Raw genomic sequence first — 25431 nt, 5'->3', positions numbered from 1 at the left:
CAACAACAGCTTGGAGAGATCATGAACCCAGAAAGCCCCACAGTAATGTATATTAAAGCCTCTTTCATAAGCCGATACCAATGGGAATCCGAAGGCAAAGCAAATTGCATGTTGAACGCTTACCTTCCGCCGGGACGAAGTAGCTTCGGTGACATTCTTGCCACCGGCTCCAGCGTGGTCGTCAAATCTTAAAGCCGCCAACCTAGATGGCGGTCTTATTGGTCACTTTTCATCCACCTCGCAAATGAAGAGTGACAACTGGCGGTCGAATGGATACCTTTTCCACGGTATTCCAGACATCCTTCCATGCAGCAGGATCAGAGCTCGACAAATCTAATGGTTGATACATAATCGGGGGAGTGCTGCTTCTGGTGGTTGACTCATAGCCTGCTGCTAGTTATGTCGATCTTCTTTAGACTCACATCCGTCACGAGAACACCAGTACCCTGTGCTGCCAGCCATCGCGCAACTAGGCCATTTCCGGTCGTAAGATCGAGCGCGTGAGCTGCCGTATTTACGCGGACAAGCTTCTCTAGAACGGAAATCTCTAGTTTGTTGTACCATTTATTGCTCTGCGTGCCCAGTCCCTGTTGTCTGGGCTTAACCATCTGACTCATCCTTGTAACAGACGACATCTAGAGTAGCGGTAAGCTCGATAATTAAAATACCGGCGAACGTATCATCGTCGTTGGTCTTTTATTCAAATTTTCTTCTTTGAGTTTTTTATCATTACTGCTACCCATTCTACGTCGAAGCTGATAAAGTACCCATTCCTGCGTTCCAATGCTCCAGATAATTTATTGGTGCAGACATCTCAAAGTCCTTTATTTGACGAGCTTTCTTATCATGATCCGCTCTATCTTTCGGCTGGCCGAATATCTTCAGGGCAACAACGGCTACTTACTTCATCATGAAGTATATTTATATCTTTTCGATGCTTTGTTGATGTTCATTATCATGGTCATCTTTAATCCAATTCACCCATATGAGATTGGCCGGCTCTTGGGACTTCGCAAAACCCTAGTCAGCAATTCTTGCAGTCCACACACTGGCGCATGATATCTTAATTTCTGGGTGCCACTTTCTTCGCTCACTTGTCCGCATTACGATCATTTGTTCATGTTGCTCAATGCTAGATAAAATCCTAATCAGAATAATTGAGCCAGTTACAGATGTTGTTCCTACCCTACGAACCGTTTCTTTTGAGAGAATAGGTTGGCTATTAAGGGGGTATGTATAAACCTCTATATATATCTTGATTGTCACTAGAAGAAACAAAAATGAACAAAAATGAAAAGAAAATTGAAGAAAGTACAGAAATGACAATCCATCTGATACACTATCTCACACCGTCCTCAGCTAGAACACTTAGAACGTATTCTTCATGGCACTCTATAGCCCGCGGGCTTCCATGGTCTATCCACGGCGCTAAATACCGTTCGAGATTTCTGTGCGTACTTGGGTGAAACAGATGGGTTTGGCCCCCCCACAACACGCAGGTCGTTAAAGCTGGTAAAAAAAGCCCCTGCTCACATACGTATTGCGAGGATACGAATAGATACGAAACGGCTGACGAAGAGTAAGCAAGAATTTTCTTCCAGCAACCAACCATCTATGGAAAATTACCTACAAAATGCCTTTAGAACCCATTAATTATCTTACTTTCATTTTCTGTGAACTGCTCCCAATATCTATCCTCGCGGGTCTGCGTAGAATGTAAATATGATGCAGAATTCAGATGCCACGCAACCCGTGCTAATGGATCGACATTTTTGTTCGTACATGTTTCTGAAAATTCAATAAGCACTCTAATTTTCTCAACCAAAAGCCAAGTAGCTAGCATGACCGCTAACCACGTGCTCTGACACACACCCATTGCAAGTGTTCATTCAAGTAAACCAGATGCGTGAAGGATTGATGTGGTGGCGTGTAGCCAGCCTTAGTCCTAGTTGTCCTCTGCATGCATTAGTGCTATCTCCTCGGTTTGAAAACGCAACAGTTCGCAATAGCTCGCTAAGCCATCGATAGATCACCAATGAACGCCCTTATCGGCTGGACGCGACCAAATTATGTTGTGACTACTGGGATGATGTTCACTTCCACCTCATTTATAATGGACATTTTCACTGAACCATCCAGTCATATCCACTGGTACGAGCGCATGCTCCCTATCGGAAACGGTACCATCGACACAGCCTCTGTCGTGAACAACCACACATATCGAACCAACGCTGGCAAGTCAACGACGCATATTATCAACAGCATGGCAGGCAACATCGACAGCCACAGTGAGTTCAGCAGTGGGAAGGGATTGAGCAACATCACGGCTGTGCTGGACAAAACACACTACGGCTTCAATAAGATGACTTTCCTCTACGAGACAACGTTGAAGTGGGATTTGGTCCGTGGTGATGATTGATATATTGGTGATCATCTGTTGTTGCTCAAGGATGTACAAATTATAGTTAGAGGTTAAAATTAGAATGTCTATAGTTGAGCTGTATTCCATGTTGTAGTCTACTTTTCACTCTTCATTTGACGTACCTGAAAGATGCATCAGGCGTGAGATATTTTAAACATGAAAACGTACAATAGCGTAGAGAACTCAACTGCTGGATATACAACGACTCATTCTTGATATTTCAGACATATGGAATCTCCCCCTTCTTTATCACTGCAGAATCCGGGGTCTATGGCCCTTTCAGCCTCCACAATGTCTCGGCTCAATATAAAATCGCCAACGGCGCTGCACCGTGCATAACGCCTCCATCCAAAATAAGAAATCAATAAGTCTCTTGTAGTAAAAGATGGCACTTTTTCCATTCTATTTGCAGAGGACGAATTGCCGTTGAGAGTGTAAACCAGGCTGACGGGAGTAAAACGCTGCCGAAGCATATAAAGATAAAGTTCGGTGCGCCAGATGAAGCCGAAGAGTTTCTTATCGATGTCCCATCTTCATCATCTCCATCGCATTCATGCCCTAGCAAGACATATTCACCTTCATCCATTCGGTTGGGAAAATGACCCGGAGGAACGGTTCAAACTCTCCACCCTCAACTATCTCAGCGTCTGCAGCTACAAGAACTATGTCATCTTTTTCCGGCTGGATGATGGTGACAAGACTCACGTCATCCAAATGCTGAAGGTAGGTCTGGAGCGAACGCTGAGCCAAAAACACCATCTGTGCGGGTCCATCGAGAAGGATCGAAACAGTGGTCATTCCTTTGTCAAGCAAAAGGACAGCACCGTCCGCTTCGTGGTACAACAGCTGGATTTGCCCGACAATGATCATCCGTCCTTTGATGAGATCGAGCAGACCCATTTCCGCACCGTCACGTCGGGCGATCTCAATCTCTGGACCGTGTCCCCCGATGACTTATGGCGAGAAAGCAGAAGAGCACTCGAATAGAAGCCCCGGGGTGGCAGCCTACCAAGCCAACTTTATTCGAGGTGGACTGGTCTTCACGATGCACCATCACCACTACGCCAACGATGTCATGGGATGGGCGGGTCTCAACCAGCTGGCCGAGAACTGCTATGCCATCGTCCACCAGACGTCTTTCCCGCTATGGAAACCTGCGTGCCTGGACGTATCCCGTCTGGCCAAGGCGGAAGTCCCCGAGGAATTGAAGGTGGATGGCCCTGTGGCGTGGTAGTTCAAGGTATATCTGGAACAGGTACGACCAAGGTTTGAGATGGTGCCGGAGGGATTGGCTATACTGTCTAGATAGTAGATCAAAACATCAAATTTGTATCATCAGTATTGACTTTATCCTAACCAGGCCCAATCATACTGGGAGGTTCATAATTCCGCAAGAGAAGGGAAATATAGAGATAGCAGTAGTGATCTGCTGTGATACAAAAAATTCTCTATGTAAATAGATTTGATTCTTTTGCCTATTCCTGTGAATATATATATATATATATATATACAAAGGACTTCACATCAGTCCTGACTGCCCCCGACATGACCGATAATCTAAAGCATGCTGAAGTGATTCTCATTTCGTGCAACAAATATTGAAACTATCGACTACCCAAAGCGCATAGAATAGATGCCATTTCCTCATAAACTGAAAACACAATGCCACCACTTAGCAGCAGCCTCCCTAATCGCATAGTGCTGCCTTTCCAGAACCCTCGCAATCCGTGATCACGGACCACGCTCCAGACTGCCTCTGCGAAACTTGCACCCTGGGCAGACTGTGCCCGAGTTTTAATCGAGTCAAGCGGCTGTGTCGCATATACGGTAACGACACCCGCTAGGGCCCCCATTCCAAAGGTAGTCAAGACACTCGGTTTGATTTCCCGAGCTCTGACCACTTCTTTGAGGATATTGTAGGTGCCCATTCGCACTGCGGAAGTGGCTGATTGCTTGAGTGTGGTGGAAACAAGGCCGCGGTACAGTTCGCTGACTCCGTGCGTTCGGACTAACACCTGTCCAGCGTGCATGCTGGACCTGAACTGTCTGGCATTTTTTGCATCATCGATTCTTCATACCACCTCCCTCTAAGATTAGCGAATTGCTGACATCTGTGGGAGCAAGACCGGGCTGGGATGGTACAAACAATGCCGTTTTGATCCTTTCCGTCGGAGTCACTGCCAACACGCTTTCCATGCCACCAGCGACGACACCTGCTAGAATGCCGCGTCCCGGAGACAGCGCCCCAGACTCATCCGCTAAAGTGTTCTTAATGGTATCGTAAGAGACGAACCGAACTGCCGCTTTGGCGGTGGTACCCTGTGAAACCGTTAGGCGTAGTGTAAGGGTATAATAGGATCATAGACAGACGAGGATAAGCGTGGAACATCCGGTATATAAATAACCGATTCCCTCCTGTTTAGCGACATGCAATATCAGTCGGAGAGGGTTTGATGGAGTCGCAACTGTGCTGGTCTGTAGCAGTTGAACGCGGGTTTTGGCATATTCGAATGGATACTATACCGGTTAGTACTTTGAGTATGCTAGAGCAAATGGATGTATGTGGTTAAAGTTATATATCCTTTACTTACAGTCACTGCTGCTTCTACGCCGCCAGCAACTCCTCCGGCAACCAAAGAGACCCACTGTGGGGTATAGTGCTAGCCATGCCTTAGTTATGCATTGACCTTCCATAATGAGTGACTAACCATGGATTGCTTTTCTTTAGCCGGGACGATTGTGGTTCCCATTGTAGTGATTTTCCGAACAATGTCTGGCAATGGGGGGTAAAGTTTCTCTCCCCTTGGCGCCATTCCCACTTATACATACTGGGTCTACGTGGGTCTCAAGCGGATAGAAAGTTGCCGCGGAACAAAATGAGCCGTCTTAGTTCCTTTCTCTTCTTTCGGAAGATCATAGATTGATTTTGTGTCCTACTAGTTCTACGCTCTGCCCCTTACGCAAGCCATGGAAGAGAGATATCTGTCCCGACCACGAAGGGCCGCCAAGGCCTGTACCTTTTGCCGGCGGAGAAAAGTGAGTGGATTGTAGGACATACCTCGGTACATCACTCACCATTTTGTTAGTTGCGCTGCGACGAGAAGCCAATATGCTCCAACTGCCAGGGATACGGAAAAGAATGCGTGTATATGACAGATCTTCCGCGGCCAAGGTATGCCGTCACTTGCTCCCTATCCTATGCATATTGTACAGATAACCTGACTGAGCAAGACCGTCCAAAGCCCGGGTCGCTCGTCTGATGGCGGAAAATGATCAACTTCGAGAACGACTCCGGAATGGCCTTCTTGAGCCTGGACATGATGTACCGCGGCAAGAGACGCCAGGGCGATCGGTTTCCGGGCTTCACGAACCGTCCGGCAGCGGGAAAGGCGGCAATTCCCAATCGGTTGTATCTGGCATCTTTATATCCGCCAATGGAGATTCCAGCTACCATGGGCTCACGAGTACTCTGTTTGATGATTCGCGGATATGTAGACAGAACCAGACACAGGTGGCTGATGCCTCGGTGCCCGTGGAGCCTATTCGGAAACAGCTCATGGGTGAGGCTGTCTATCAACGTAAGTTTGGCGCATCGTCATTCACCCAATGATTGTAAATGGAACAATCTAACAATACCATAGGGCAGATGGAGATGTTGAACTTCCAGCAGGGCAAGCTGGACTTTGACGGAGTGGATCCGGAGCTGGGGATGCACTTGCTGTCGCTGCATTGGAACCGGCAGCACCATTCTTTCCTGATAACCTATCGTCCGGCCTTCATGCGGGATATGGCCACTGAAGGACCCTACTTTTCCAAGTTACTTCTGAACGCGATCTACTTTGGAGCATCAAAATTCAGTAATCGTCCCGAGGTGCGCCAGGATCCGACGGACGCCCGAACTGCTGGCTGGACCTTTCGGAGGAGAGTCAAGGAGCTGCTGGGCAGTGCTCTGGATCGCAGTGAGATCACGACGATACAAGCGCTTCTCGTCATGACCAGCTCGCTGTTTGCCTTGGGCGATGAGCGGAGTGCTGCGTGGTTATATGCCGGTACCGCCTTTCGAATGATAATCGATTTGGGCATGCATGTCGATGCTACGATGCTTCCCAACATGCGCCGGCTGTCTCCAGAGGACCTGGAGATTCGTCGGCGTGTCTTCTGGGGCGCCTTCGTAGTTGATAAGATCCAGTCTCTGTACCAGGGTCGCCCCGTCAGCCTGCAGCACTGCGATACGCGAGTCTCACTGTCTTTCCTGGACCATTACGAGGAACTGGAGCCCTGGCAGCCGTTTGCGTATTCAGACACGCAGTCATATTCCGGCTCGCCAGCGTACAGCGTGTCGACATTCGTCCAGCTCTGCAAGCTGTCGCTGATGCTTAATGAGATCCTCAACAAGGTGTATTCGGAGAGAAGCTCGAACCGGTCCCCCCATGATCTCATTGCCAGTCTCAACACACTCGATGGGCAGTTGAAGGATTGGCATAATGCGCTCCCTGACCATTTGCGATTCAACACCCACGCGACGAGGGTGGTGCCACCCCCCCACGTCCTCTCACTCCTGGCCCTATATAATCTGCAGGTGATTCTCCTCCATCGACCATTTGTCTCCGAAGGACATCTCCACACGGCCGATCCATCGGTTGCATTGAGCTCCTTCACCACCTGCACTGCAGCAGCGTTTAGTATTACCCAGCTACTACAAGCCTACGATAACACGTTTTCAATCCAACGGGCACCATATCTCATTTCCTACGCCACTTATGTGGCGGCAACGATCTTTGTCCGAGTGGCGGCCCAGCGAGAAGGTGCCAGTCGTGCTCACGCCAGTCTCCAGAATTGTCTTGACGTCTTCGAAAAGAATCAAGAAACGAACTGGGCTGTCCGACGGGCTCATAATGTAATTCTGCATTTGATGAACCGTATGGGCGTCCGTTTAGAGAACCAGCCCGTAACCCCCACCGATGGTATTGGTAGCCTTTTAGAGCAGCCTTCTGGGAGTTTGGCCATCCCCCCAGATTCAAATCTACAGGGTCCGGCGCCTGTCACCAGCCACGAAAATCCTCCAGAAATAGAAGCATCCGCGTTGGACATTGATATGATTATTCAGAGCTTCATTCGACCGCCGTCAAAGAATGCCGAAGGCCAGGCGGCTGGCGAACAAGGCGAAAGCTCCTTCATGAGTTCTGCTGTCGTTCACCCCGGCTGGCAGGGTACCCTAGCCCCGACTTTGCCATTGGCTGAGGATCTTCATGATCATATGCCTTTCGATGATATGTTGTTTGGATTCAACGGATCCCCGCAAGATGGATTGTTTGGTAGTTGATTTTTCCGTACCTGTTCATCAAGACCAGCTAGACAGATGTGGTATAAATAGCTGGACCACACGGGTGCGGTATTTCTATATTTAGTATATTATGAAGAAACCTCCAAGATAAAGCCACTATAAATTTAACAATAATTTTGTCGATACTAAAGATAGACCAGCAACTTTACATATAAGCCTCAGTCTCCTCAACGCGATACAGCACACTGCCCTCAAACAATCTCCGTGCCGTCCGAAAGACCGCAACTCGATCAACATGAACGCCACCTTTTCTGTCCATTCTCAAAGAGGTCTCTGCATGAATCACCCCAGCTGGATGTCGAATGCCCACCGGCACTGGCGCTGCAATCTGGTGACTCCCTACCAGCATACCGTGCTTTGGCGGCCTGTCGATTTCTCTCGCATGCGCCAATTCCCAAGCAATGGTGCCGTGGATGACTGTCGCTGCCCCAAGACACACAGCACCGGTCAATTGGAGACTCGGATGGGGTTTCCCCATGGTAAATGAGAGAACCTGGAGATCCACATCCATATCATCATCCCCCGCTGCTCGAGACAATATTGCAATTTTAGGAGTGCCACGCACTTGCCCTGCAGCCTGTGTATTCGCTGCTAAGCCAAGACGAACAGCACCTTCACGGCGGACATCCTCCACGAGTGAGAGAAACCTGGCATCATTCGGATCAGGCCACGATGGATGCTCTTCCAGGGGCATGGAAGCTGCATCGACGAGCACGAATGGGTTGGCGGCATCAACAAGGCTGACTCGTACATGAATTGTTCCGATTGTGCGTGAAGGAACAGTCAGGATCTCTTGCTGTACTCCGCTAGGAAAAATGCGCCCCGTCATGCTGCCTCCGGGCGTCAGGAATGCGACCCTGACCGGGCTGGATGTGCCTTCGACCCCGGCGATACTATAGTTGCCCTCCTCCCGAAACGTCCCGTCAGCGGCTACTTGGACGGTCTCCACGATAGTCTGACCAGTGTTCGTGTTGAAAACCCGGATATCAATCTATGCATATTAGATCACTGACTCTCAAGGGCATGAGTCTACTAACCTCGCTCTGTCTCGGAGCAGCCCTCACAATCCCCTCGTCGAGAGCAAAGGGTCCCACGCCAGAAGCAATGTTGCCGCAGTTCCCCGTCATATCAATGCGCGGCTGGTCCGGGGCCACTTGAACAAAGGTATACTCTACATCGACATCGGGACGGTTCGATCGTTCCACCACGGCCACCTTGGACGTCGTCGACGACGCACCTCCCACACCGTCAATCTGATTGGCAGATTTAGATTTTCGGGAGGATCCCATGGCGGAGAGTAAAATCGGCGCCCAAAGATGGGTGGATGCTGGTAGGTCGCGGCGGTGGAGGAAGAGACCCTTTGAAGTGCCTGACCTCATCCAGACTGCCGGCAGTCTTTCTCTTCTGGGAGGATTGTTGCATTCTATAGATGGGAGTCGGTGCGCTTTAGTGGGGATGTAGTCTGCAGCATATACAGAAGATGCTTTAGTCATAACGGTGCACATATTTCGGATGAGTCGCATCCACAGGCTGTCCTCTCTATGCTTTATCCTCTGATGATATACGAATTCCCAACATCATTCATCCATGTACATATATGTGCTTCCTTGTGCAATCGACATATTCGCACTTTTGGTGCCTTCTTTGCAGGCTGTCCTGAATCCGCCTTTCCGCGGCATTTTACTTCCCACCGGCATCGATGCGGGCCCGTTTCCACGGATGTACGAGCGGTTGCTGATGATCCGTGGAAGCTCTGCATGGGAGGCTAAGGACGGGATATTTCCTCATCGTCGCTTACTGGGCCTCGCCACCATGAGGTCTGTATTCTTTACGTGGTATTTTCATGATGTACCATGCATTTGACTAGGATATTGTCGAATTGTGCTACGTATCTTCGTTGCCAGATAGTTCTGATGGCTTTAACACTGCTGAAAGTAAAAACACTATAAAACATACCAGGTCATGATTCGCTCATGCCTTTCAGTAATTGACTATATATGGAGATAATCACTACTTCAGACATGGATCTCAAATAGTATATGGAGTACTCTGTCATATTGTCACAGGCTGCGCCTGTCGCATGAACGGTATGCTTAAACTAATGGGAGAGACGATGGGAGGACCACTACTAGAGTATCCACCCCGCACGGCACACGGCGCACATATGCATGTGGAGTTGTCTGATCGGACATTTCTTTTCTTCTTCAACGAAACCTCTTGTGTTATGGCTAGCTATTAGCGTTGCGGGCTTAGCCCCTAACACAAATACATAGACCAACATGAGTTAAGCATTCTCCTTCTGTTCCACACTCGCCTTCTCTTCTCTCCCTCCCTCCCCATCTACGACATCTCCCTCGGGAAGCTTCCTGGCCATAGCCACGACATGCCACGCGGACGGGGCATCGCGGAACACATGATTCAAGGCTTCTAGATTGCGGTTCATAGTCTCGGGGTAGAAAAAGTACACTGAGACGGGGATGCACGCACAAATAACCGCATAGACAATGTAGTATTGATACCCTAGTTTATCAAGAGCGATCGGGGATATCATTACCACGATGAAGTTCCACAACCACTTGTTCCCGGTCGATACAGCTGACATGGCAACCCGCAGGCGCATGGGGGCCACCTCTGTGCAGTATAGGAAGTTTGCGCCTGAAAAGCCGATAGGATAGAAGAGATTGAAGAGCCAGATGAAGACCACAGACGTGATGGATACAGCCTGGCGTTCTGTGTCCAGACTCGTTGTGATGGCTAATACCGTCATGCAGATACACATTCCAATCCCACTGACGATGAAGACCTTGCGACGCCCAAAACGGTCAATCGCGAAGAATGGAATGAAATTACACGCGCACTTCCATGTCAATGCGCTGGCTGCGAGGATACGTGAGAGGTCACTACCCAGCTTGAGGTTCTCTTCGAAGATGGTCGATATGTAGGTCGATATCAGGTTGCCACCGCACATCTGCTGGAAGAACTGGGTCAGGATGCACAAGGCGAATCGGTACAGAAGGCGTTCCTCATCGTTCCCAACTAACAACTCCAGGATCATGACGCCGCTTGATTGCGTAGAGAGCTCCAGAGATGATTCTATACTCGCAATTTCCGCCTGCACCGTCTCATCATCCACCGGAAGGCCTTTGTAAGCTGCCAGACTACGCGTGGCCTTTTCGGGTCGTCCTACCATGACGAGCCATCGCGGGGACTCTGGAAGCAGAAAGACAGATCCTATTACAGCAAGCGGGAAGCAGAATGAGATTGCGAGTGGAACACGCCACTGGATTGACCCTGATGCCTTGCTGAGCCCAAAATCGATCCAGTTACACAGCATGAATCCCATGGTCATACAGATGCCGTCGACGACCACATGCTGCCCGCGGTGCTTTGCTGAGCTACACTCGGCCTGCCACACGGGGACAGTGGCGCTCAACTGCCCAACCCCGATGCCGAGAATGACCCGGCCAAGGCTGAACTGGATGACACCATACGAAGCGGTCTGCAACAGCTGCCCGACGACGGCGATGATGGCTGCCATGAAAATGGTCTTGCGCCGGCCAAGCCAGTTACCAAAATAAGTGCATGAGAGCGACCCCACCAGCGCCCCGAGTTGGAGAGCCGCGATGACGGCACCTTTCCTCGTCGCGTTTCGTGACTTGATTGTTCCTTCTGTGTTGATCGTATCAATCTCTGGGAATGTGTGAACCCTGCAAATGGTCAACTACCCTTCTTATTCCACTTGGTTTCTCAAGCATGAGGTACCATGACTGCAATGAAGCGAGCGGCGCAACTCCTGCTTGATTGTATCCGTAGGTGATAAATGCTGGTGCCACTGTGAGAAGCACCTGCGCCAGGTGAATGGATCTTCCGCGTAGCATTGTGATTGTATGGAAGTGGACTTTTTGAAACCAGATATTTTGTTTCAAAATGCCGTTCCAATAGGGATTTATATCTTCCCCGAATTCGAGTTGACATTGCGGGGCCCCGCATAATACGACTTGGCTACAACAAGATCCGTAGACTACATTCGCTAGGAGATCCATTGGCCAAAAAGCGTAAACTGAAACAAAGAAAATGACGAGCTGTAGTTCTCCACGGCATATAAGTTCCCGCGGATCTGAATGTCCATTCTTGGATCTCCACCCCCGGCAAAACGCCAGGCTTCAAACGTAGGGACCTTAGTAGCCGTATTAATCCAATAAATACAAAAAAATCTAATATGACCACAGAGGACTTTATTTCCAGACCCTAGCATTGGCTCCATGGTTTGTAAGCTTCCGCGGAGTGTGTCACAGGTTGCGCCTGTTGCTCTGCAACAACCGAAGATAGAGATTGATTCCGAAGATCTTGAATCTGTTTTTTCTGTTGATTCAACCGACAAAGATTGGCGGATGTCTTCCCTAAATAGAAGGATTGATTGCTGCTTGAAGAAGATGGCGGTGTTGGTGTCTTCACCTTGATGCGGAGTTTTGCAAGCACCCTCTCTGGTTTGAATGGAATAAGACCAGGCAGCTGCAAATCCACTCAATACATTCGCCTTTGAGAATGCACGACCGTGGATGGTGGCGTAGGTAGATATATAAATTCTTTTTTATCAATGGCATGGATGCTGTTTCTGTGCCATCTCTCTGGCCCATGGCGGTGGTACCAGATTCTCGCTCCAAAAGGGCATAAATAGGAGATATTCATTGGGCAGTTCTCCCATACCTCTGCAGGGATATAGAAGGGTGATTTCTTGATATCCTCATTCAAGATATTGCTGTTCAGTGTTGGGTCATTGAATAAAGGAGTTGATGATGGGAGATAATTGGCATTTTGAACAGTATCCATCAATGCTTCTAGCCAAAATTGATGTGGTAAACCAGAGGCATATAAGACTGCTCTGGTCCTTTCCAAAAATTTAAGTCATCAGCGTGGAATTCAGCAACCACAAGAACAAATAAGACATCTTGCAGGCGTCGAATATTGTTCTCCATGGTCCCGAATCGACTACATATATGGCCTCCAGGCTTCGCGTGCGGTAGCCAATGGCTTGTCTTCATCAGCAAATAAACACGATCATGGGTTTATCTGATTAATCACCATAAAAATAGAGCAGTGAGTGTCATATGTGTGTTGGCCAAGCCGATTTCGAGGGTCACCAATATATGCCAAAGAGGAGAGATGTAATGAAAAGGAAGTTCAGATTTGAATGAATGACACATGCACCAGAAGAGCTTGAGGGCGCTGGGGTCTGTATGTGCGTCACAGTTATCCAAGGGAGTGTATATGTGCCAGATAATATGAAGCTTTGATTCTTCTTGCTATCGGGAAGCGTGGTACAGAAAATTATTGGAGTAAAAGGCCATGAGTTGGGAGAATATGGTGTATCGGCCACACGTGCTGTGACTGTAGTAGGCATATCAGAGTCGCGCTTCGCGAGGCCGCCGCTATCTTGATCAGGCAAGGGAAAAGCCAAATAGGCCGACAAAAGATAATCGGCCCCATTACTTATGGTAGTGGGAAATGTAGCCACTGTCAAGCTGACATACGCACTCAAAGGCTGTGATTGCATGTAGAAATGAACCAGAGCGCACTTAACGGTACAGTAGTTCCCGGAATCAGCTTGGCCCCTCAATACTCTTGGTTTGTTTCCCAGACCCTGCCATGAAACACGCTATTCCATATACAATTATCCTCTATTATCCCTGCTCTCATGGTATTGTACTTCTTGTAATATTACAGAACTCGCGTATGCGACCAGTAAGATCAATACAACTTTTCTCTGGATTTTGAGAAGGTACTGTGCAAACTGGGGGGACAACATTATAGTTCCATATGATACAATTAGATTTTCGGGATCGGGAGAGATTCCGGGAGTAATGGAACATTGGGCTATCATGAAACATGATTGGTCCAGATGCTTACTGCCCATGGGTAATGAGGAGATCCCGCAGCCCACCCATGAGTTTGGCGAAATCTATCAATGACAGCAGAGGACGGAACATGATTACCAGAATTAAATTCCATCAAAAATTCAAAATACTATGGCCGCCGGGCCGGCTAGTCAAGATTCGCTTTGTCTCAACGTAGGCATCATGAGAATGATAAGGATGAAAGTCTTCCTAGCTGAGGTTTGACTTCCGCTAGGCCTGAACAACCAATGGAGTTCTCACATCTGTTGGAATTGGGCGATCAGTCAAAGCACTGCCTCACAAAATAGCCGCCAACAGGCTTGGGCTGAGAATTGTTTGGTGCTTTCATCCTTTTGGCCATCTCAACCACTTTCATCCATCATTCCAAGCATCATGGCAGGAAATAATTGTTTGTCACGGTTCAATATTTTTCGCCGCAACAAACAGCCCAAGCAAGAATTTCCCAATGGAGAGAAAGCCAATCTTGTGCCTCCGGACGACACTGTTAAAAAGCTCCCCACAAAGACGGAACTGTCTCAGTCCCCTCAAACTGAACTGCAGACTCAACATGCCCATAGCATGTCTATAGCAGGTCATGAGCAAACAATGGCATCTTCCACTGGTGATATAACCCAAGAGGATTCAGCTCATCACCGATCGGCTGCCCTGATTCAGCCAAGAATACTCTGGGACAGAGCATATGATAGCCTCAGAGAAGACCAGCCTAGGTTGGTGGAGGCTTATGAAAAGGCTCTGTCTTGTGAACTTGCTGCGATACCCACTGTTTCTCCAACATCCAACATCAATAGACTGCGACACGATCCGCAAAATATCCAAATTATACATATCCAAATCCGCAAATTTGCGGATTTGGATAGCATTTGACATCCTCATATCCGTGCGGATATGGATTTGGATAGCATTTGCTATCCGCATGTGGATTTGGATATCCATGTGGATATGTAAACAGTGCAAATTTGACGAATCTGTGTCTACATAATTTATGCGATCCTTGGCAGTATTAAATGGTATTGTAGTTGTAAGAAAGTCTACTGGTTGAATAATTCACATTTGTTGATATTGGATCGAAGAGAACTTTTGTCATAACTCAATTTATTGTAATTCTTCTAATAGGAACTAGTATCTATCAATTTCAAAGCCAGCTGGCATCTTTGGCTGTTTCCGAACTCTTCTTGAACGTGCCTGCATACTACTCTTTTCTTCTGGTATATTAGGTAGAGGATGATCACCATCATCATCATCAAGCTCATGGTCTATCTCATCCCTTGGCTCAGAAGAAATGCTTCTGCGTCATTTCCCTAGGGCATGCTCACTAGGTGCTGCAGGCTGTGAGTTATATAGTATATCATCTTCCTCATTGTCGCTTATTGGTTCCAAATCTTCCTGGGGCTGAGAGAGGGCTTTTTCCTCCTCAATGCCTGTAATTTCACCAGCTGAGAGATACTCTTTTATCAAATCTAGCTCCTCTTGTTTAATCTCAAACTTTGATGTGCACATATACATCATCAGATCCTTGATTGTATCAGATTTGAGGTTTCCTCGACGATAATGACAGATATCACGAGCAGAGTTAAAGAGGCGCTCAACACCAGCACCACTAGCTGGGATAGAAAGGATATCCCGAGCAAGGCTTGATAGTGCTGGAAATTCAAGCTCATGCTCTTTCCAGAAGAGTCTTGGAGGAGTATAAACAAGACCTGCTATTAGTGTTAGTCATAATCATCCAAGACATAAAATAAGCACTGACCTCTCTCTAGATATTGTGTAAGCTCATCATTATTCTTTCTTGTTTGTGAATGCTGAGATCTGGGGGTTGTAGAGTTAAGTAGCATCTCAAGCTCAGAAGTAGGGCTTGTAGATGGTTGATGCATTGGCAGTATGTGCTTATCAGAAAGCTGCTTTTTATACCGCTCAAGATAGTTGTCAAGGCTATTGCGGTATCGTGCACAATAGTCAATTGTATCATCCTCCCAATCCTTAGTGGAAAAGAACTGAAGCTTGTTTGATGGAGCCATAATTGTGCTAATTGCAAAGATATCACCATGGAGCTCATTATCTGTATTACCATAGTAATCAGAGAGCTTAGACCGCGCTGCTTCTAGTGCATCAAGCATTGTCTTCTTCCAGGGGACTTTCTTGCGCTGAAGCTGCTGTATAGATGCCTCAAGGTGGTCAAACAGCTTATTGTAAATGCCAAAGATCAGATGAACAGTAACATCCTTTGTCTTTGAAAGGGCAGTGGTGAATTGAAAGAAAGGCTGGGTAACCCAAAGAAGATACTCAATTTGGCGCCATTCCTCCTTATTGAGCTTGAAATGGAGATATTGATGCATCATACAGTATTCATCGAAAATAGGCTGCAGTTGTTTGGCACGGCGAAGCATCAAAAATGTAGATTTCCAGCGTGTATGAACATCTTGGTAAGGAACAAGCTTTGGCTGTTTGGTCTGAAGATCTAGGAATGCTTCCCGGCGCTGTGGACTTGCATTGATAAAGATAGCAAGGCTCCAAACCTTTCAATACTGTTAGTAGTTATTAGATATTAGGGTAGAGGATAAGAGCATATTATACCTTGTTTAATGTGTCTGCAATCTCCTTTGTCTGATATCTTGTATGAAGGGAGTGTGTACATGCATCTGACCATTCTGTCTCTGTTGTATCGTTGACTGGGTTTGCTTTCATTTTCCCAAGGAGCTGATTCAAGCTCAGCTGAATAACATGTGCAATGCATGGAACCCGGATAATAATGGTATCACTATTAAGATTTTGTGCCTGAACAGATGCTTGAATGCTTGACATCATGGTGTTATTGTTCGATGCATTATCAGTTGTGATTGATAGCACACGGTCAGTGACATTATGCTCCTGGAGAATATTGAAGAGGACTGAGCTTAGATTACTGCCAGTATGGGTTCCATAAAGCGGCTCAAAGCCAAGAAGGATCTCACAGTAGTTCCATTCCTGATCAATAAAATAGCCAGTGATTGCCATAAATGCTTGGCAAAAGGGAGATGTCCAGCAGTCAAGTGCAATTGAAAGCTTCCCTCCTGGTGGAAGCCTCTGGAGCAGCTTTTGTTGTCGTTCTTTAACCATTGTGTGTAGATGGCGTCGAATAGTTGTGGTGGAAGGGATATCTGGTCTTGATGGGGCAAGCTGTGCAAGTTCAACAAGGTCCTTAAATTCAGGATGCTCAACAATACGGAAGGGAAGCCGTGCAATAGTGATGAAATTAAGCAGCTTTTCCATCCATAGATCTGGGGTAAACACTCTCTTGGCGGATAAATGTGACTAGAAATTATTAACATTATTAGTGTTCTTAAAGTAAGAAAAAGAATTATATCAGCACTTAGCCTTACTGAGTCCTGTAGAAGCTGATCAACACCTCGCTTTCTTGGTATTAGACTGCGACAGCCAGATCCTTTGAGGTGTGCTTGCATTGGAGATGATCCTGCACGGCGATGATGTGGGTGAACAAGGATATTATGGCAGCGTTTACACATGACCTTTGGCTCGCCAGTCTTTTCATGTGCAACTTGTTCAAATTGCTCCCAGCATTTGGATGATTTTCTACCACCCCAATGTATTGTATTCCTCACCTCCCTCTTTGATCCAAAGTCTGTTTTTAACCACCATTCAACAAAGTCGGTTTTTGCCATATTGCTGTAAAGAATCCAATTCTGGCGGAATTTAGGACCAACCCGAGCAAGAGTATCAGGAGCACGAGGTCGTGGTGGTGGAAAAGTGAAGTCTGAATCAGGTGCAGAAAGGATGGTTTGCTGACTATCAGAGAATGGTTGTATAATGTCTGATTGAAGAAAGTCAGAATCATAGAAAGAATCAGAAAACTGAGATTGTTGGTTTTGTGACATATTGAAAAATGTGTAAATAGGAAACTATCACTGAGCAAAATGTGAGGGACTCACAGAAAGATTTAAACATGGCTTCAGGGGACATTGACTATTGCAGGGAGTTACATGTAGAGTAGATAGATCTATTATTATGGAGTACCGCTCTATATTATGATAGGTTTAAATGAACACTAGTGCGGATATGATATGGATATCCTTGGATTATCCGCATGATATCCATTAATTATCCATGTAGATCCGCAAAGTTCACGATAAAATCATCAAGTTCCCATTTTCTTGATTTTCCAACAATTACATATTGAACTATATGGACTAGGCATTGGAAATATATAAAAATCAGCTCCTGCTACTGCTTGATATCTTATTCAGGCAAATGTTCCCCTAAATCAATCTTCATGAGAGTAGTTCTCTTGGTAGAGGATACACCTGCACACTCCAGCAGTAAATATATATTTTCACCTGTAACACCCAAGGTCAGCTTTTAATATCTAAATCATTAGTAGCTACCACCACTTCGCCTGTAATTTGAGATACTAGAATTACTTCAAATGCAGAGGGTCTAATATACCTAAGCATTTTCAAAAATTTCATAAGGAGGACAATGGAAAAGTGCCAACTGATCCTATTACAATCAGAACAGGCGTAAATAACTGATATTTACGAATCTGAATCAGCGAGTTATGCATCACATGACAGCCTGAATGTAGTTAATTTAGCGAGAATTGTGCAAATGCGGATACCATGCGGATATCCGCATCCTATCCACGCGGATTTGGATTTGGATTTGGATACCTGAGTCATATCCAAATCCGTGCGGATTTGGATGTGGATAGCAAAGTGGTATCCGCGGATGAGGATATGTCGCAGTCTAAACATCAACGTTCAGCAAAACTTGATCGAGCAGGAAAATACAGAGACACGACAATCTCAGATGAAACAGCTTGTTGACAAGGGTCTGGCCAAGACTGAGCATGAGGCCAAGGTCAAACAAGAGATGGGAGACCCAGTGGACATTGTTCTTAAATTAAAGGATATGATAGGCACAGCTGTTAAACCATGCCCAGAAGCTGCTCTTGCATGGACTGGTGTTGTTTTTGCCTTACAGGTGAGTGTGGTATCACTTAATTGCAGAATTCCAAGCTGAATGCTAATGTGTTTGCAGATGATGATCAATCCTATCAAGGAAACAGAAACAAACAGAAAAGGTATCCAGCATGTTATTGAAAGAATGAGCTGGTACTGGGAATTATCCAGCCACATACTCAAGGAGCGTGACCCAAATGGCACATCCTATGCAGGGCTCCGGTCTGGGTTGAAAGAGCAGTTGATCCAACTTTACAAGGCACTCCTCTCCTATCAAATGAAAAGCGTCTGCTCATACTACCAGAACCGGGGGTTTGTCTTCCTCAAAGACCTTGTTCAGCTTCATGACTGGAATGGACAACTGGATAATATAAATAAAATAGAAGCTACATTCCAGGGAAGCGTCACTCAATACGACATGCAGCAAAGGACAGGTCTTGATCAGCAAAAGTTAGGAACTTTGGGGGATATCAGTGGCCACCTCCAGAAGCTGCCATCGCGACAGAGGGACCTTCAAGAAGAAGAGAAAAACAGTGGTTGTCTGAAGGACTTGCGCCTTACAAATCCTGAAGATGATATGAAGCGCATTGAAGACAGCAAAGATCTGCTGCTGCATGAATCTTTCATATGGATTCTCAGCCACCCTTGCTTTACCGAGTGGATGGATGACAAGGGGTCCCAGTTCCTGTGGATCAAAGGTGATCCAGGCAAGGGGAAGACAATGCTTTTGATTGGCATCATCAAGGAATTATCCAGACGCCCTCACAAGTCCAGTCCCTTGTCTTTTTACTTCTGTCAGGCGACCGATGCAAAACTCAACAACGCCACAGCAGTGCTGAGAGGCTTGACTTACCAGATGCTTGTTCAACAACCCTCTCTAATCTCACACCTTCGTAAAGAATATGATACAGCAGGACCGAAACTATTTGAAGGTGTCAATGCATTCACTTCAATGTCCTGAATCATCAACAACATGCTCCACGACCCTGAGCTCAATCAAGTGTGTTTGGTGGTGGATGCCCTTGATGAATGTCAGCTAGGATTGGAGCAACTTCTGAATTTCATTAATGAAACTTCCGCACACCCAGCCTGTCAGGTTAGGTGGCTTGTGTCCAGCCGCAACCAACCCGGCATTGAAGAAAATTTGCGCCCTGGAGAGGGAATAATACAGCTAGGTCTGGAACAAGACGCAGAAAGTCAAGTGTTTAGGGCTATCAGCGCCTATGTTGACCATAAGGCTTCTGAACTGGCCCAGCTGAAACAATATAAGAGCGATCTTGAAGCTGAAGTGCGGGACTATCTACATTTGAACTCATCTGGCACATTTTTATGGGTAGCTCTGGTTTGTAAACAGCTGGAGAAAACCAGGCACTGGAAATGGAAAACACTCAAAGTGCTCAAGTCTTTTCCACCTGGACTACAACCTTTCTACCAACGGATGATTGAACAAATGCACGTGCAGTGTGATAATGATGACTTGATATTATGTAAACAAGTTCTTGGCGCCAGTACACTTGCATACCGACCATTACACCTGGCAGAGCTCACCTCTATTGCTCAGCTGCCCGACGAATTCCACAGTGATAAAAATGCATTGGAAGAGCTTGTTGGCCTATGCGGTTCTTTCTTGATTGTTCGTGATGAAGCCATTTACTTTGTTCACCAATCGGCAAAGGACTACCTTGTGGAGCATGCAGGGAATGAGTTATTCCCTGATGGGCATGCAAAAGCACATCATATGATAGTATCACAGTCCCTCAAGTTCATGTCACAGATTCTAAGACGGGATATTTATTCCTTGCAGCACCCTGGATTTTGCATTACAGATGTCCATTCCCCACTGCAAGACCCGCTTGCACCAGTTCGATACGCGTGTGTATATTGGATTGATCATCTCCATGAAATGGGCACTCATAGCGGGACATTCCTCCATGACAATGGATTAGTTGACGCTTTTCTTAGAGAGCATCTTCTCCACTGGATCGAAGCCCTCAGTCTGATAAAAAGCATGTCAAGCAGTGTGTCTGCAATAGCTAAGCTCACCAACATGGTCAGAGTCAGTCATTCCTTCCCCCAACTGAGCTATACAAATGCTAACTTATTCAGAATGTGTCACAAGGGTCTAAACTTTTTGAGCTGATCCATGATGTCCATCGGTTTATTTTGTTTAACAGAGGCGTCATTGAGAATGCACCATTGCAAGTATATCACTCTGCACTTATCTTTAGCCCAAGCGGCAGCTTGACACGAGGTCTTTTCTCAGATGACGAGCCAAAGTGGGCCACCGCAAAGTCAGCTATAGATTCCACATGGGGCGCCTGTCTCCAAACCCTGGAAGGCCATAGTGATGAGGTCAACTCAGTGGTCTTTTCACGGGATGGCACTCGCATCGCCTCCGGGTCTGTTGATAACACCGTCCGGATCTGGGATGCCGGCAATGGAGCATGTCTGTACACCCTGCAAGGCCATAGTGATTGGGTCACGTCAGTGGTCTTTTCACCGGATGGCACTCGCATCGCCTCCGGGTCTTTTGATAACACCGTCCGGATCTGGGATGCCGGCAATGGCGCCTGTCTGTATACCCTGGAAGGCCATAGTGATTGGGTCACGTCAGTGGTCTTTTCACGGGATGGCACTCGCATCGCCTCCGGGTCTGTTGATACCACTGTCCAGATCTGGGATGCCGGCAATGGCGCCTGCCTGTACACCCTGCAAGGCCATAGTGGTTGGGTCGAGTCAGTGGTCTTTTCACGGGATGGCACTCACATCGCCTCCGGGTCTCGTGATAACACAGTTCGGATCTGGGATGCCGGCAATGGCGCCTGTCTGTACACCCTGCAAGGCCATAGTGATTCGGTCAGGTCAGTGGTCTTTTCACCGGATGGCACTCGCATCACCTCCGGGTCTCGTGATAAGACTGTCCGGATCTGGGATGCCGGCAATGGAGCATGTCTGTACACCCTGCAAGGCCATAGTAGTTGGGTCAGCTCAGTGGTCTTTTCACCGGATGGCACTCGCATCGCCTCTGGGTCTGTTGATACCACTGTCCGGATCTGGGATGCCGGCAATGGCGCCTGCCTGTACACCCTGCAAGGCCATAGTGGTTGGGTCGAGTCAGTGGTCTTTTCACGGGATGGCACTCGCATCGCCTCTGGGTCTGATGATAAGACTGTCCGGATCTGGGATGCCGGCAATGGAGCCTGTCTGTACACCCTAAAAGACGTTGGATCTTCCATGACATCTGACGCCGGTACGCTGGGAATGATTGCATGGAGAGGAACATCCAACACCCAAAAGATGTGGGAGACCCCTCAACATCTCACTTACTGTTTGAACAATAATGGGACATGGATCACCAGCAATAGTCAGAACGTGATCTGGCTGCCATCAGAATATCGCCCGAGAAGCTTTGCTCTTACATCAAGCACTATGGCCATTGGATGTCAATCAGGTCGGGTTCTTATATTGGATTTCTCTAACAAGGCGTCTCTATGACATAGTCACTTGAGGTATCCTCCTATCTAGTCTATATTTCTAATCCCTTTACAAAAGGAGGGTCTGGGAGTGCTATCGTGCTATCCGATATATACTTTCTCTGTCGCCGATAGAATCCTGATGAAGTCTCTAGTAGCAAGAAGTCTAATTGAATGATTCAAACCAGTTCGTGTCATTATTATGGTACGAGCCAAATTTGTCTTGCCACTTCGCTACTTTGCCACTTTGATCGATTCTCATCTGCTCGCCACTGAGCCTGTGCTGCAAATTCTGGCACATCCTTAGATCTTTCAGGCCGGGTTTTCTTTTCCCTTTCTTTCTTTATTTCTTTTGCAACTATTCAGATTGTATGGGCTACTTTTCATGGAACCTTCTAGATGAAGCTGTATTTCTCTTACTGGTCATTTACTTGATATAAAATGACGAAAGGAATGAATTATGCCAACAGGTATTACGGCTCATATACATACAGAACGCACGGCTCGTAACATAGCATACAGAACGCCAAACAATAAAAGATGCTACAAGGAAAAGTGCATGATCATACCATCATCATATCCATACAAGAAAACCATTACAGCCACCAAGCTACCGCACCAACCAAACCCAACATCGACATATCAACTCCCACGGCACGACCGCCATTCTCCTTGGTAGGTGTGGCTGCGGCTGCAGACGACGTGGCTGAAACCGTAACGATTGCCGTAGCAGTCTGGCGGGCAGTTCCGGAGGTACGGCTGGTAGTTGAGAGGTTTCCACTGTACGTCTGACCCAGAGTAGGAAGAGGAGCGCTGGGGTCCACGGACCAACCACCAGCAGTCGACGACGGACACTGGGGCGGCGTGATGGTCGCGGTCGACTTGGCATACTCCGTAAGGGCAACACCAGTCGGGTGCAGGGTGGCCCATTGCTTCTTGAGGTTGTCAAAGTCTGGCTGGACCGGTGTCGGCGTGCCCTTGCGAGTGAAGCCGTCCTGGATCAGAGTGTTGGTCGGAGCGGCACCCTTCACAGGGGGCCCGTAGCTGATCAGACCGTAGTCATTGGTCTCCTCGATCCACTCGTAGACAATGGAACCCGACCAGGTGTCCCCCATTTCATGACCAAAGATGGCCGCTTGATCCTCAAACGTGCGGGGACGGTGAGTGTTGCAGCCGGTTTCGGAAAAGAAAATGGGGATTGGATAGGTCGAGGCATTCTTCTGGAGCATGTTGTAACCAGACTGGATGTAGCCCGAGGAACCACACCACTCATAGGCGTTCAGACCGAAAAAGTCGAGACGATCAACGGAATCCTTGCGACAAGCCAGGTATTCCTGGAGCATGGGACGGAGTTCGGCGATATCCGCCGCAGAGTACCCGACGGGAATTGGACGGTACCCCTTGTGGTCACGGTAAGCCTTGATATCACGGGTCGCAGCCAAGATATAGGGAGCTGCGGCGGAACCCTCCTTGGTCGTGATGACTTCGTTACCGACGAAGACGCCAGCGGTGTTGTCAAACTTTTGGAACTCATCGAGGACAGACTTGAATCGGTCAAACTGTCTCTCAGTCCACTCGGGGTGAGTCTGGTTCGTTAGCTAATGATCACCTGATTGTCTGGCTGACAGCGTACCTGCTCGATCTGAGTGTCAAAAGTGTCGAGATCGACAAACAAGTAGATTCCCGCATCCGCAAACGCCTTCATGCAGCCAGTGTGGTCGGCGGTGGGATCGACATGGTAGACTCGGATGCCATTGACGCCCAACTCGGACATGCGAGTGATATCGCGTTTGCATTGATCCGTGTCAATGAGCGGGTCATCGGGGACGAGCTGATAGGCGATTCCTGGAGCAGTCAGCAAGTGGGTCACGTCAGATGTTGGCAAGACCATCACCTTTCATGTAGTACTGAGTGCCATTCTCGTAGAAGAACTTGGAACCAACGGCGTTGATCTTGTCAACGGCAGCATGAGCAGTGGGGGCAAGACCCGCGAGGAGCAGCGATGCCGCAGACCATGAGGTCAGAGAAGAGAGCATGTCGAAGTGATCTGATAATCAGAGGATGATCTTCAGCGCGGTGGTGGAAGGGATACGATGTAGAGAAACAATGTGGAGCCGATAAATCTGCAGAACGTGCGTAGATCGGGGAGGATGGAGAGAGGATGGAAGAGAAGAGAGGAGAAGATAGGAATGCTAGAAAAAAAGGGAGTTCCCCGGGTATTATGGCATTCCAGGAAGGAGCAGATTGCCGTACCTGGCAGGAGGGAGGTGAAGATGCAGGAAGTAGGGACTGAGGAAGGAGCAAGGGCTGTCACAGAACCGAACATGGAAATTGCGATAACAAACATCCATTTTTTGCTGCGTATAGTTCGAGATTTGTATAGAGTAGTTCATTTTGTAGTACATGTAAAGCGTTCATCGTAAAGCATTTGAATCTCGCGTGTCTCATCGCCAACGCATTTGGGGAGAGTTGCAGCGCAGATGCACATGATATACTTGTGCATGGCGGGTACAACTTGTACATATTCATGATGTCAATCAGACATAGTACAACGCCATGTGTTTGCTGCAATCCAGCGAGGGGAAATAACAATGCGTCGGAGATGAAGCGGAATCTGAAGCATCAAAAGGATTTGGCCCGGTAATGTGCAACTGTTGGAGAAGCAACGTGGATGTTTCAAATTGAGTGGACAGAGTCGTCGCACATTCATCGTCCAGGATGCCAGACTAGGATTGTGTTCTTCAAAACGGTTCTCTTAGTAGTCATAGTGGTAGTGTAGTGTACAAGTAGTGGTACTTGTGCTCTGATATATATCGCTCAATACAGATATGCTGACATGCAGTGCTGTTGAGTATTGTTTCAGTCAGGTCATTTTCGCAACATCTGCAGTTCATAGATACTACAATACCATTACATACAGAGTAGACGACACAATGCGACAGAGGCATTTGGATGCATCTATGGAATCTGGTTGTCCGGTAAAGCAGTCACCTGACTTCTGCCTGAGGCCTACAGCTAAACCCGAAATAGTAAAAGCACACCCGTTCTGCTCCGCGGTTGGGCTGGCCCCTGAAATCGCGATCGTCCCAGCCCAAGCGTGATGCCATTAATATTAGTACTGCCCATGGGCAAAAACTTGATCGATCGGCGTCAAAATTCCTGTTTTTTCGGAATGTGTCCATGTCCGCACAGGCAATGAAAGTACGAGTAATAGTATGGGGTAGTCACCTCTAGATGTTTGCCACTGTAAAATTAGATATGATCATGAAACTATACAAATAGGAGTATCTACTACTACTGCTACTATATACATACTTGTATGTAC

At 47.4% G+C, this 25431-nt stretch overlaps 11 protein-coding genes across 11 annotated transcripts; 5 read left to right on the top strand and 6 right to left on the bottom strand.

Annotated features, from left to right (window-relative positions):
* Nucleotides 1-380: 380 nt before the first annotated feature.
* On the bottom strand, nt 381-617 carry ACHE_20220S (uncharacterized protein; the record flags this gene model as incomplete). Its single annotated transcript, XM_043284499.1, has 1 exon — nt 381-617. One exon carries the CDS (start codon nt 615-617, stop codon nt 381-383), a length of 237 nt encoding a protein of 78 aa, XP_043133284.1.
* A 1496-nt stretch (nt 618-2113) lies between these two features.
* ACHE_20219A (uncharacterized protein) lies at nt 2114-2419 on the top strand (the record flags this gene model as incomplete). Its single annotated transcript, XM_043284498.1, has 1 exon — nt 2114-2419. One exon carries the CDS (start codon nt 2114-2116, stop codon nt 2417-2419), a length of 306 nt encoding a protein of 101 aa, XP_043133283.1.
* A 561-nt stretch (nt 2420-2980) lies between these two features.
* On the bottom strand, nt 2981-3322 carry ACHE_20218S (uncharacterized protein; the record flags this gene model as incomplete). Its single annotated transcript, XM_043284496.1, has 1 exon — nt 2981-3322. One exon carries the CDS (start codon nt 3320-3322, stop codon nt 2981-2983), a length of 342 nt encoding a protein of 113 aa, XP_043133282.1.
* Nucleotides 3323-3371: 49 nt separating this feature from the next.
* On the top strand, nt 3372-3656 carry ACHE_20217A (uncharacterized protein; the record flags this gene model as incomplete). Its single annotated transcript, XM_043284495.1, has 1 exon — nt 3372-3656. The coding sequence occupies one exon, from the start codon at nt 3372-3374 to the stop codon at nt 3654-3656; it is 285 nt and encodes a 94-aa protein (XP_043133281.1).
* Nucleotides 3657-4026: 370 nt separating this feature from the next.
* ACHE_20216S (uncharacterized protein) lies at nt 4027-5172 on the bottom strand (the record flags this gene model as incomplete). Its single annotated transcript, XM_043284494.1, has 5 exons — nt 4027-4492; nt 4569-4741; nt 4793-4939; nt 5014-5067; nt 5131-5172. 5 exons carry the CDS (start codon nt 5170-5172, stop codon nt 4027-4029), a joined length of 882 nt encoding a protein of 293 aa, XP_043133280.1.
* A 519-nt stretch (nt 5173-5691) lies between these two features.
* On the top strand, nt 5692-7745 carry ACHE_20215A (fungal specific transcription factor domain-containing protein; the record flags this gene model as incomplete). Its single annotated transcript, XM_043284493.1, has 3 exons — nt 5692-5831; nt 5918-6000; nt 6064-7745. The coding sequence occupies 3 exons, from the start codon at nt 5692-5694 to the stop codon at nt 7743-7745; spliced, it is 1905 nt and encodes a 634-aa protein (XP_043133279.1).
* A 166-nt stretch (nt 7746-7911) lies between these two features.
* Nucleotides 7912-9055, bottom strand: ACHE_20214S (uncharacterized protein; the record flags this gene model as incomplete). Its single annotated transcript, XM_043284492.1, has 2 exons — nt 7912-8757; nt 8804-9055. 2 exons carry the CDS (start codon nt 9053-9055, stop codon nt 7912-7914), a joined length of 1098 nt encoding a protein of 365 aa, XP_043133278.1.
* Nucleotides 9056-10050: 995 nt separating this feature from the next.
* On the bottom strand, nt 10051-11644 carry ACHE_20213S (sugar porter family MFS transporter; the record flags this gene model as incomplete). The annotated part of the gene is made up of 2 exons (XM_043284491.1): nt 10051-11473; nt 11529-11644. The coding sequence occupies 2 exons, from the start codon at nt 11642-11644 to the stop codon at nt 10051-10053; spliced, it is 1539 nt and encodes a 512-aa protein (XP_043133277.1).
* A 6837-nt stretch (nt 11645-18481) lies between these two features.
* ACHE_20212A (uncharacterized protein) lies at nt 18482-19594 on the top strand (the record flags this gene model as incomplete). Its single annotated transcript, XM_043284490.1, has 2 exons — nt 18482-18655; nt 18713-19594. The coding sequence occupies 2 exons, from the start codon at nt 18482-18484 to the stop codon at nt 19592-19594; spliced, it is 1056 nt and encodes a 351-aa protein (XP_043133276.1).
* A 942-nt stretch (nt 19595-20536) lies between these two features.
* On the top strand, nt 20537-22128 carry ACHE_20211A (WD40 repeat domain-containing protein; the record flags this gene model as incomplete). Its single annotated transcript, XM_043284489.1, has 2 exons — nt 20537-20689; nt 20740-22128. The coding sequence occupies 2 exons, from the start codon at nt 20537-20539 to the stop codon at nt 22126-22128; spliced, it is 1542 nt and encodes a 513-aa protein (XP_043133275.1).
* Nucleotides 22129-22702: 574 nt separating this feature from the next.
* Nucleotides 22703-24142, bottom strand: gel6 (putative 1,3-beta-glucanosyltransferase; the record flags this gene model as incomplete). Its single annotated transcript, XM_043284488.1, has 3 exons — nt 22703-23692; nt 23740-23951; nt 24001-24142. The coding sequence occupies 3 exons, from the start codon at nt 24140-24142 to the stop codon at nt 22703-22705; spliced, it is 1344 nt and encodes a 447-aa protein (XP_043133274.1).
* Between the last annotated feature and the right edge of the window lie 1289 nt (nt 24143-25431).

This window comes from Aspergillus chevalieri, chromosome 2 (assembly GCF_016861735.1).
Source record: "Aspergillus chevalieri M1 DNA, chromosome 2, nearly complete sequence".
Taxonomy (NCBI): domain Eukaryota; kingdom Fungi; phylum Ascomycota; class Eurotiomycetes; order Eurotiales; family Aspergillaceae; genus Aspergillus; species Aspergillus chevalieri.
This window is presented reverse-complemented; position numbering and strand designations above follow the sequence as displayed.